A 12,949-nucleotide genomic window follows, 5' to 3' on the forward strand; every position below is an offset into this window, starting at 1 on the left:
TCAGCAGCTACAAATAACGCAGCTGCTGACTTAATAATCGGACACTTACCTGTCCCACGGTCCAGCGATGCGGGGGAACGAAGACCCCCATCGTTCCCCGCTCTGCTCGCAGCACCAGCATTCTTACTGTGGGCAACCCACTGCGGATCCGCGAGCGGCGCTGGGCCACGTGATACGCCGCCCAGTCATCTGTGACACGTGACAGGTCCCAGATGGCTGTGCGGCACAAGGGGAAGCGATGTCACCAGCCTGGGCATTGAAGAAGGCAGACTACACTACTTTTTTTGGTGGCAACACCACTTTAAGAGCCATAGTAAATATGATAGCAATGCTAATATGCATACTGTTCTTTCAGTCACATGCAAATATAAAAATGTGGCACCAGCGCAGAAAACAGGAATTTCAGAAACCAGTTTAATAGAAATTTCGGAATGCGACATTCATAATACTGCTTGGAAGAGTGATGTGAGAGGTGTTTCATCCCATTTAAAACACAGACTCTACATTTCCCATCTCTACGCAGACCGTCTTCAGCTGTGAATAGTACTCTATTGCCACTTGGCCATTTTCACGTCCAAAGCCTGTGAACACAAGATCAAATAATTTAACCGTTTACAAACATGTGACAGTAAACATAAAAAAAAAAAAAACATTAGTCTTGCATTCTGGTCTGCTTGTGTATTGACAAAGTATTTACAATTGTATTACTTAAAAAAATAAAATAAAAATGTATATAGGAGGTGATTAGAATATCGTGCAAAAGTTCATTTATTTCACTAATGCAACTTAAAAGGTGAAACTAATATACGAGAGATTCATTACATGCAAAACAAGATAGTTCAAGCCGTGATTTGTCATAATTGTGATTATGGCTTACAGCTTATGAAAACCCCAAATTTACAATCTCAGAAAATTAGAATATTGTGAAAAGGTGCAATAATCTAGGCTCAAAGTGTCCCACTCTAATCAGCTAATTAAGCCATAACACCTGCAAAGGGTTCCTGAGCCTTTAAATGGTCTCTCATTCTGGTTCAGTAGGAATCACAATCATGGGAAAGACTGCTGACCTGACAGTTGTGCAGAAAACCATCATTGACACCGTCCATAAGGAGGGGAATACCTCAAAAGGTAATTTCAAAAGAAGTTGGATATTCCCAAAGTGTTATATCAAAGCACATTAATAGAAAATTATGTGGAAGGAAAAAGAGTGGAAGGAAAAGGTGCACAAGTAGCAGCGATGACTGCAACCTGGAGAGGATTGTCGGGAAAAGGCCATTCAAAAGTGTTGGGGACTTTCACAAGGAGTGGACGGAGGCTGTAGTCAGTGCATCAAGAGCCACCACACACAGAAGATCCTGGACATGGGCTTCAAATATCGTATTCCTCTTGTCAAGCCACTCCTGAACAATAAATACGTCAGAAGTGTCTTACATGGGGTAAAGAAAAACAGACCCGGTCTGTTGCTCAGTGGTCCAAAGTCCTCTTTTTCTGATGAGAGTAAATATTTGCATCTTAATTGGAAACCAAGGACCCAGAGTATGGAGGAAGAATGGAGAGACACACACTGCAAGATGCTTGAAGTCCAGTGTGAAGTTTCCAGTGTCTGTGTTGATTTGGGGAGCCATGACATCTGCTGGTGTTGGTCCACTGTGCTTCATTAAGTCCAGGGTCAGTGCAGCCGTCTACCAGTAGATTTTGGCACACTTCACGCTTCCTTCTGCAGACAAGCTCTATGGGGATGCTGACTTCATTTTCTAGCAGGACTTGGCACTTGCCCACAGTGCCAAAAGCACCAAAACCTGGCTCAATAACCATGGGATTACTGTGCTTGATTGGCCAGCAAACTCGCCTGACCTGAACCCCATAGAAAATCTATGGGGCACTGACAAGAGAGAGATGAGACATATGAGACAGAACCATACAGAAAAGCTGAAGGCAGCTATTGATGCATCCTGGTCTTTCATAACACCTCAGCAGTGCCACAGGCTGATAGCTTCCATGCCACGCCACTTTGAGGCAGTAATTGCTGCAAAAGGCTCCCAAAGTACTGAGTACATATGCATGCTTATACTTTTCAGGAGGTCCGATATTGTTCTATGTACCATCCTTGTTTTGTTGATTCCATGTAACATTCAAATTTTCTGAGATCGTGGTTTGGGGATTTCATGAGCTGTAAGCCATAATCATCACAATTATGACAAATCACGTCTTGAACTATCTTGCTTTGCATGTAATGAATCTATCTCATATAGTTTTACCTTTTAAAGTTGCATTAGTGAAATAAATGAACTTTTCCACGATATTCTATATTTTTTTTTTTTTATATCACCTGTGTATGTATAAATTTCAGTTTTTTATTTGATTACATTATTGAATACATTATATCATTATTTTTGATTATTACTTATAGTTATTATAATTTATGATTTCGTGTTTCAAACTTTATCATATTCAGGATGTCTACTAGATTCTTGTTTAGACACATTTAAGCGAGTTATTCCAAGAATTACAGCCTACAATATAAAATGCCAAATTTCTATGCAAAACAATGTACAATGTACCGCTTTGAGATGCAAAAATTTGGCATAATTATACCGCCAGGGAGGTTAACATGTGGTGCATGGCAACACTGTTCACAGTGTAAAGTACAAAAACAAGCCCAACAATCAGCCCTGACAGAATACTTACTTCAAAACTTCCTTTGTTGTAACGGATGTTCTACAGTTTGTTATACAGTAGTTCCCTCATGTAGCTACCAGAATTTGTTGGGACTGGGAGTAATAAATTCAAATTACGTTTGCAAGATGTGCTGGTTCAAGCTACATTCACGTGGATGTTTTGTCCTGGTGCAAATGTTCGCAGCAGGAATCAGCAGATTTCTGCTGCAGTTTGTGACACGCCTGCAGCTAGCTGCAGAGCCCATACACTTTAATGACAGGTTGCCAGCATTCGTGTGCGTCGAGCAGTGATCAATTCATGTAAACACTGGCTGTACAAACAGCCACGAGTAGCTGCAGCCACCAGCAACTTGTCATTAAAGTGTATGGGCTTGGTGGTGTCAAAAACAGCAGCAAGCATCAGCAGATTCCTGCTGCTTCCATTCGCATTGGCCAAAAACGCTTTTGCTAACGTAGTCAAAGTTTGAAATACAGTAAATACCTCGTTCGTTTTTCAAGCACAGAAAAAAAAAAAAAAAAAAAACACCACTGCAGGATATGGGGATCTTACACTCTCTATAAGTGAGCTACTTCAGTGATGATATCTACATATTAAAGGGGTTGTAAAGGGAATTATTTTTTTTTAAATAATAAACATATTATACTTCCGCTGTGCAGCTCATTTTGCACAGTGGCCCCGAACCTGGTCTTCTGGGGTCCCTCGGCGGCTGTCTCAGCTTTCCCCCACAAGTACTTTTCACGTTCATGCAAGCTCCCTCGCATGGTGAGAAGCACTTGCGGGCACGCTCCCGTGATACAGCCGGTGGCTATAGCCACTCACTGTATCACTCGGCCCTGCCCCCCCGGCGCGCCGCGTCATTGAATTTGATTGACAGCAGCTCGAGTCAATGGCTGCGCCGCTTTCAATCCATCCACTCCAGCCAATTAACGGCCAGTCTGAGTGGCGAAGAGGATGTCGGGGATGAGCGTGGGACTTTCGAGGGGTCAGGCAAGTAAAATGGGGTGGGCCGGGGGCGCCGGCACTGTCAGATTTTTCAGCTTAATGCATAGAATGCATTAAGCTGAAAAAACTTTTACCTTTACAACCCCTTTAAGCAAATATGTTAACAAGAATTCTCCTTAAACTTCTCTATCTGTAGAGCTATAGACAATACATACCAGACTTCTTGTAACCTCCAAAAGGCAGCTCCACTGGGCTCACATTATAATTGTTGATGAAGCACATTCCAGCTTGTAAAGCAGCAACGACTCTATGCGCACGCTGTATATCTCTGTAGGGAGGAAAGAAAGCATCTAAGGCAGCAGGAAAGACTAATGAGAGTCAATGTAAAGACTAGTAATTTCCTACATGTCGCTCTTAGGCTTAATGTACACGGGGCATTTTTACAACCTCTCCTGAACGATTTAAACTTGACAGATAATAATTTGCAGTTTTTAGAAAAAAAAATTTTTTTTTCCCAAAATAGCCAAAAATGAAAAATGCCTGTAAACGAAACGTGGCTAAACGCCAGTTATAGTGTTTATACGCGTTTGGCGTCTGAAACTAGCCATCTGAACTCATTTTTTTGCCTTCAAAGAAAAGCCTCTAAACACAACTGCCTAAAAACGTCATTAAACGAACATGTACACATAAGATAACATTGGATGAGTTCAGGGGCAGCTGAAAAAAGCAGCCAACTGACTCTGAATGTGCGTTTACCAGCAGCAGTGTACATTAGGCCTAAGTAAACAACATTATCAGATGCATTAACATGGCATGGGTCAAATACATTGGGGGAAAAAAATCCCAAAACCTGCAGAGAAAACCTCAAGCAAAAAAAAAACATCCTTGGAAAACGAAAAGCATTATCCAGGTAAAACAATGACAGGCTACAATCACAAGTGGTGGATAGTTTACTGCTAAATGCCAACCCTGGAGGCAGCTGCACTCTGTGCAATGGCTGCATACAAACCGATTAGCTGAGGCCAGTTTGTGTGCAGTCAGAAACTTTACAGAAACACTGTCACTGGATACATAGTGTCTGCATCCAGGGTCCGTCAGGGGCTATATTCACGTTAGGCCTCATGCACACGAGTAGCCGATGCAAACTCTGCTGGACACATGTTTTTAAAAGCTGAAACCAGCGTTTAGAAACGCCTGTTTTGCCGCATTTTACCGCGATTTTGTGGCGTTTTACCGCATTTGCGTCTAGAAGCATTTAGTTAAGCTAACATCATAGACCCTCCCCAAGCTCCAAAAAAAACAAAACAGTATTAACTATTTCAGCCATTTTGTGAGAGCAGAGTGAGTAGCAGCAGCTGTGAGAGCAGCAGTGTACTTGTATTTAGCGTGTCACTTGCCACGTCACCTGCCACAAGTTGTGGATTGTCCACTTGCCACGTCACCTGCCACAATTTTTGGATTGTCCAATTGCCACATCACTTGCCAACTGCCATGTCACTTGCCACAAGTTGTGGATTGTCCACTTGCAATTGTTTAAAATATTTTTTTAATGGTTTTTCATCATTTGCCATAATTTTTTAGATTTTTTTGCCGCGTTTTGCACCTGAAACGTGGAAAACTTTTGCATCTGAACACATTTTTTTGCTTCTGAAAAAACGAGGTTAAACGCAACTGCATAAAAACGAGACTGTACATGGACACATAGGATATAACATTGCATGAGTTCAGGGGCAGTTGAAAAAAGTGCCTCTGAACACGGGTTTAGCAGCATCCCGTGTGCATGAGGCCTTACCATCTGTATGAGCTGTTATGGGCAAACAGTAGAAGCCCTGGCCATTGATTTGCAAACAGTACAAATGTGACCGCTACTGCTGTGTGCATGCAGTGTGTAGCTCCCCCCAGTAAGAATCTACTGATTCTCATTGTCAGCCACTCCCGGTTCTTGCTCAACTGAATGTAGCTTTAAGGAGACCTTATCTATGCTGTTTAAAAGGTTGCCACGATAGCTGCAAGTCCAGAAGCCTATCAGTAATACCATTTGCAACTTTACAGAGCAGACCAGTGCTTGAGTTGCAACTAAGCAGCGCAGGACTTTGTACAGACACAGGGGAAACAGCAAGTGAAGCAAGCTGAGTGACTATAATAGCTTGCATAACAAGATAAAGTGTTGCGCTACAATCAATATTCCACCTATAAAGCTGAAAGTGCAAGATATCGCAAAAACAACTGATTATTATAATTATTAGTGGAGGGGGGGGACCCCAAAATCTCCCCTATTCAAGATATATAAACGTGGTTCCAAAGAAAGAAATATCAATTACCATGTGAATACATAACAGTAAAGTGCGAAGTGCAGAAAAAAAAAAAGAAAAAAAAAAAAAGAATTATAATTACTAACACCCTAGTAACTAGGCTATATTTAGTGATACATACAGGTTGATCTCAAATTATCGTCATAAATGAATGTATCTTAGAGAAAAAAAGTACTTATCCAGTATAGTCAGCAATATAAAAAGTAGCCACTCCTGAGCGTGTAAAAACTCCCAGCCTGATAGGAATATCCTGAGATAAACTTCACCTTAATCCTATCCTATTGTTCAGGTGGGTGGTGAGATAAAGGGATTATCCTGCTGCTCCACTCAAAGAAAGGAAAAAAATTTATAATTGCACAATGCTCCTAATATTAAACACTAAGGTTCAGTATTAAATCCACTCACATAAGTTGAAATAATAAAAGCGTTTTTAGGAAACAGAATGGTCAGACATCACCGCTTGTCTCTGCAGCCTTCACACTGCCAAGCACTATCGTTCGCTGTCACAGGCTCCACTCCCCTACGCGTTACGTCACTGTCGTGTGACTTTTTCAAAGGGTTGAAAAAGTCACACGACAGTGACGTAATGAGTTTTTGGGGTCCCCCCCCCCCCACTAATAATTATAATAATTTTTATTGCAATCAGTTGTTTTTGCGATATGTGAGTGGATTTAATACTGAACCTTAGTGTTTAATATTAGGAGCATTGCACAATTTTTTTCCTTTGTCTCCCATGAATACCCTTCTTTGTTTTGTTTTTTTTCTTCAGTTTTTGGTAATCTTCCCAGGCATATATGAATTTATATATGAATTTATGCATTATTTCTTAACACCAGTTACTAGGGTGTTGGTAATTATAATTATTTTTTTTCTCCAAAAAGGGAAATCAGCCATCGAAAGCACCGTACTAATGACCTGAAAATTGGCAGACAGTTTGTCATATGAATTTTTCCATCCGATTTTCGTATAGTGTGTACGGGTCTTAAGATTTGAAAAAAAGTCTAGAAAGGTGGATGATCGAGTGGGAAAGCAGTTTCCTCCCAAATCACGTGACAATTGACCTAGTAAACCTCTGCTATATGCAAATACACATATAAACTCAACCAAACGTCAAATAACTTTAGAATTTAGAACCCAACTACATGCCTGGGCACAGACTCAACCTATCACTTCAAACATGTTATACATATAGCCAGTGTAATAGTAGTTATCCTTTATGCAAATGTATAAAGACTGTTAAAATACAGAGGTTGCAGACTGACGTTCCCTGCTGAAGCTTCGCTCAATTGTAACCAGTATTAAAAAATGATTTAAATCCACTAACCTGGTGAAAACTCCTGCAGCCAGACCATAGGTTGTATTGTTTGCCCTTTGCAAAACTTCTTCCTCTGTATCAAAGGGCAGGATTGACATCACAGGGCCAAAAATTTCTTCTTTTACACAGGTCATGTCATCTGCACAATTACCTATGAGCAATTCAAAAACAATAGACTGAAAAAAATGGCATTTTATACATTTTACAAAAGCTGGTATACACTATTTTGAAAAATGTGATTTGATAAATAGGTGAGAATTTTTTATTTTTTTATTTCTTGAAAAAAAGTACCAAGTACATGCTTGTAACTTTAAACATACAGTATGTTAAAGGTAAAATAAAAAAGCATATGCACTACCAGGGCCAGGTCTAGACTGTCTGATGTGGGGGTGGCAATAAAAATGTCAGGGGGGCAGAGGATGGGAAGTCAGCAGGGCAGTGCACAGGGGTTCAGCAGAGCCAACAATAGGGGTCAGTTGGGCAAAGGACAGGGGCCCCTTCAAAATATCAAAAAGATATTTTTGTTAAAAATACACTGAAATTATTAGAGGACACCACGCAATACAACTTACAAAATTCCTGCTAAATCTAAAAACTAAAACTGAATTGAGTTAATATATAGGGCTCAGTGTGTGACTGAGGTATTGGGGCTCATTCACATGGGTGATGTAATCTGTGCAGTGTGAATCAGCGTTTTTTTTTATGGGTCTGGAGCCGTGTGCAGGAAGCCCATGATACACTATAGGAATGCAGCAGCCGTACGAACACAGCTGCAGGTTCTGATTTGACAGACTTGTGGGTGTAGGTGTACAGGAGCGGGGGCTTTGGTAAAATATCAGGAGCAGTGGCGGGTGGTGGTAATTTCTTTTGGGGGGGGGGGGGGGCGGCGGCAAACAGTGCCATTAGCATCCTCCCCCCCACCACAGTCGGTCTTGGTCTGCAGCACTTATCCCATCTATTGGCCAGGGCTTCACCGGCAACTCCCCCTGCTCTTCGCAGGCATCACAAGGCAGCTTCCCCTTCTGCTCTCCACGTCGGCAGTGGCTTTCGTTTCCTCCCTCTTCCTCTGCGGCCCATCAAGACGCTTCTCTTTTCGGCCAATCAGGAAATGGGTCTCATACTCGCTTCCCGATTGGCCGGGAGCAGGATCAGTGGTTCAATAGCGAATATTCATTCACTTTTGTAACTCACCTGGGAGGGCTCATAGTGCATTGCTCTGCACCCCGAGCCCACCCTATTTTGAAGCCTATTAGAGCATCTGGCTCTAATCAGGTGCTAAAAAAAAAAAAAAAAAAAAACACCCCCCCGTTGGAATTTATGCATCTGGTGTCCTGAAAGGGGCGGATGCATGGATAGGGTGATGGCCATGGATAGGGGGGGCCGCGCCCACGCGCCCCTCAAATAGACGGTGTCTTACTTTTGAGACAGAAAGGGACTGAGGAAAGAGATCCCCTAGTTTCTTTCTCTGCAGCCTCAGCTGCAATGGACAGTGAGTGAATGGGATGTGCTCTGTGCCAAGTGGCTTTCTGTTCATTCATAAACTGAAGCATAGTAAAATAGGATTTTTCATCATACTTTTCTTTGAGTACATCATGGGACACAGGGTTAGGCTAATATATACTTCATCTCCAGGTGAATGGACACCGATAGACCAAAAGTCTTTAGACAGGAAGTGATCCCCTATATAACCCCTCCCATACAGTAAGTACTTCATGTTTGTAGCAAGCACTGAATCCTCAAAAAGAGGGGAGGGACTTCTGTGTCCCATGATGTACTCAAAGAAAAGGATTTTACAGGTAAGTATGACAAAAATACTATTTTCTTTTTCATACATCATGGGACACAGAGTTAGGCTAATATTCATTACCTGCTGGGACATCCCAGAGCAATAGCCTTGACGGGAGGGAGACACCCTGCCAAACAATAGCCATCAGACTTTATACAGCAGCCCGCAGTACACTGCGGCCAAAAGCCAAATCCTCGGCTGCTTGAACATCCACTTGATAAAATTTTGTGAACATATGCACTGAAGACCAGGTAGCAGCCCTACAAATATGAGCCACAGATACCGGATGGCAAAAAACCCAAAAGGTTCATACACCCCTGGTAAAATGAGCTCTCACCCTAAAGGGAGGAGCTTTACGTTTCCGACCATAGGCCTGACAGACTCAATTGGCAATGGAAGCTTTGGAAGCTGCCTGCCCCTTCTTAGTCCTTTTGGTAAAACAAAAAAGGAGTCTGATCCTCGGGTCTCCGCAGATCTAGACAAATAATCCTTGCATGCCTAGACAACGTCCAAAGAATGCAGTCGTCTCTCTTCCGCCAAACGAGGCTGAGAGAAAAAAGAAGGAAAATGTCCGGATTTAAATGAAAGGCCAACACCACTTTTGGCAAAAAGGATGAAACAGGTTGTAACACGACCCTGTCATGGCGGAGGATCAAGTACAGTTCCCTGCATGAAAGGGCCACCAACTCAGACACCCTTCTAGCTGAGGTGATAGCCATCAGGAAGGCTAGCTTGTGTGACAGCATGTCTAATGAAATTTCCTTGATTGGTTCAAATGGTTGTTTCTGTAACACAGACAGCACCAAGTTCAAGTCCCAAGGACACATAGGTGACCTAATGGGGGGAAGAAAGCAAGTTGCCCCCTGCATAAAAGGTTCGGACCAGTGAATGGGAGGCCAAGGGCCTTTGGAAGAACACTGATGGGCTCGAAACTTGACCTCTAATTGTACTCAAAGCTAATCTGATTTTGACTGTAGAAAAGAGAATTTTCCCAATCACAGATTTCCGAGGGTGCCATTTTTTGGCTTCACAACAAGCAATACAAGTCTTCCAGACTGTGACAGACCTAGTCGGGACAGAGGCTTTTGGGGGGGGACTGAATGCTAACCTCTAGCTGACCAATTATGGGCCCTGGCGTTTGGAAGAACGGTGTTCTTTGTAAGATGTATGCCTGGGGACCCTTGAGGTGGTGCTACTTTGGATTCAGGTCCATATCCCCCCCAAGAGACACAGACTCTGGGAACCCTGTATTTGCCATATTGCAAATAGTGACTGATTCCTACTGTCAGGATACATACTGTTAGATGCTAATGTCATCAACTCCAGCCGCCTGTCTGTTTTCTATAATGAGTCTAGTGTGGCTTCTCTTTCAGCCATTGTTGTCTGGGCTAATTAACCCTGCAATTGTATGAAGGAGTTTTGTATTGAGATGTATGATAATGTGTATTGTATAGTTGGTGAGCTAGGAGACGTGAAGTCTGTCCTAAAGGTCATGTCTCTGAGTCACCTAGGCTGTCTAAAGGATTAGATAATTAGCTCATGTTAAGTTTCTGGCGAGAGGTTGTACTTTCATCCTGTTGTATATATTTGTGTGAGATCTCAAAATAAAAATGAATTCCTGTTTGACTCTCAAGACAGAGCCTTGTCACGCACTTGGGGGGAATAATTATTCATATGGGTTTCTTGTTTGGCTGAAGTGTTCTTTAGCTGCCTTTGTGTTTAGAAATGGAATGTCGTAAACGGCTTTAACCCCTTTCATACTTGGGGTGTCATTACACAGACCTTAGGATAGATCTTCCTAGTGACAGCATTTCTAGCATTCACTAGAGTAGAAACCACTGGTCCTGAGATGCCACGGTCCTTTAACACCCTGGCTTCAATAGCCATGCTGTCAAATTTAGAGGCTGTAAATCGGGGTGGAATATAGGACCTTGAGACAGTAGAATTGGGCGCCGTGGAAAACTCCATGGCCGTCTATTGTCAGTCTCTCAATCTTCAGGAACCAGGGTCTTCTGGGCCAGGCTGTGGCACACCAGAATGACTGGAACTCCCTCTCTCCGAATCCCGAGAAACTGCCTTCCAGTTCTCTGCTCCGGAATATGGACTACCGATAGAATCGGCACATGTCCCTCTGCCCAGGCTAGTATGTGGTTCACCTCCTTCAGAGCTGAACAACTCCTGGTACCGCCTTGGTGGTCATATATATGACTGTCACACTGTAGTGGCATTGTCCGACTGAACCCTGATAGAGCAGTCCTGAAGCTCCACCGTCCGTGACCATAGGGCCAGTTGTACTGTCCATAGTTCCAGGACGCTGATGGGCAGGATCTGTTCTGACATTGACCATTTCCCTTGAGCTGTAAGCCCCTCTAGGATCACTCCCCAGCCTGAGAGACTGGCATCTGTAGTCAGTACTCTCTAAGTTACAGGGAGGAAGGATCTTCCCTTTCGCAGGTTCTGATCCTGCAACCACCCAGTTTAGGCTTAAGCGTGCCAGAGGAGACAAGAACACTGGATAATCCAGGGCTTGTCCTCTCCTGTTCCAAGCCAACAAGATGTCTTGTTGTAGAGGCCTGGAATGGAACTGGGCATAGGGCACTGCCTCGAAGGAGGAGGATTCCATCCTCTCTAGAAGACTCATACAGAGCCGAATGGAGGGTTGTCTGGTGCCCATTACTGAGGCATCTGATCCTTCAGGGCACAGATTCTTGCGGGTGGTAAGAATACTCTTGCTTGGACCTTATCTAGGATCAGACCTAAATACTTTAGACTTTGAGCTGGTCTCAAGGTTGACTTTTCAGCATTTATGATCCAGCCAATGCTTTTCAAATACCGCACTGTGCAGGTTATGCTCTGTTCTAGAGCATGTAGTGAGTGATCTCTGAGCAGGTCATCCAGATACCCGAGCACCAGGATCCCTTGGGCCCTTAAAAGATCCAGTACTGGTGCTAGGACTTTTGTGAACACCGAGGGAGCTGTAGCAAGTCTGAAGGGCAGAACCACAAACTGAAAATGACGTTCCTCTACTGCAAATCGCAGGGATCTCTGATGAGGCCGAAAGATTGGTATGTGTTAATACACGTCCTTTACATCGATGGAGGCTAGAAAGTCTCCCATCTGGAGTGGGGCTACTACTGAGCGGACAGACTCCATCCAAAAGGACAGGATTAGTAGATACTGGTTCAGGGATCTTGGGTCCAAAATGGGCCTTGTGTCCACATTTGGTTTTTGAACCTTAAATAGGTTTGAGTAAAACCCTGCACTCCTTTTGGGTACAGGAACCTTTACAATCACTCCTTGATGCACTAGATAATGTAGTGCTTGAAGCAACAAGTCTCTTTTTGGAGGATCCGACAGAACCCTGGATCTTAAAAACCTCTGAGGGGGAACCCCCCGCACCTCCAGCTTGTAATCGCGGGATATAGTTGATGTGACCCACCTGTCCTGAACTATTGTTCTCCAAATGTCAAAGTGCAGCGGCCTTCCACCCACCCAATGGAGTGGGAGCGTCTCCTCAAAAGGAGGGCTTGGTGCTGGGTTTAGAAGAATTTTGGACCCAGGGTGTTTTCTGGCCCTAGCGCCCTGTTGGCGGCAGAACTGCTTTGGTGCTGAGACATTTAAGGAAGCAGTCCCTGAGGTTTTAAATGAGGGACGCCTGGTGCTTTTCTTCACAGGAAGTAGAACTCTTCCCCCTGGAAATCTTTTGGTTATATTTGTCCAAGTGATCACCAAATAACCGTTCCCCACGAAAGGGGAAACCTGGCAATAACTTTTTAGAAGGAAGCTCGGCTGACCAGTTCTTAAGCCACAAAAGTCTGCGCATATGTACAGACAAGAGAGCCAAAACGAGAAACCTGCTGTAGTGAATCATTTAAAGGCGTCAACAGCCAAACACAGCGCTCACCGAATATCTGG

General features: G+C 43.4%; 1 protein-coding gene across 2 annotated transcripts in view; it reads right to left on the reverse strand.

The window, feature by feature from the left end:
* Positions 1 to 400: 400 nt before the first annotated feature.
* ALDH9A1 (aldehyde dehydrogenase 9 family member A1) overlaps positions 401 to 12,949 on the reverse strand; it is a 117,476-nt gene continuing 104,927 nt past the window's right edge. For both annotated transcript variants that reach the window (XM_077452630.1, XM_077452629.1), the window contains exons 10-12: positions 7,258 to 7,399; positions 3,837 to 3,949; positions 401 to 581 (exon numbers count right to left, since the gene is read on the reverse strand). In XM_077452630.1, coding sequence (XP_077308756.1) covers positions 487 to 581; positions 3,837 to 3,949; positions 7,258 to 7,399 — 350 coding nt within the window. In that variant the 3' untranslated portion in view covers positions 401 to 486. The remainder of the gene's footprint in view (positions 582 to 3,836; positions 3,950 to 7,257; positions 7,400 to 12,949) is intronic.

This window comes from Lithobates pipiens, unplaced genomic scaffold (assembly GCF_037356315.1).
Source record: "Lithobates pipiens isolate NorthernLeopardFrog02 unplaced genomic scaffold, aLitPip1_a1.2 Scaffold_23, whole genome shotgun sequence".
Classification (NCBI taxonomy): domain Eukaryota; kingdom Metazoa; phylum Chordata; class Amphibia; order Anura; family Ranidae; genus Lithobates; species Lithobates pipiens.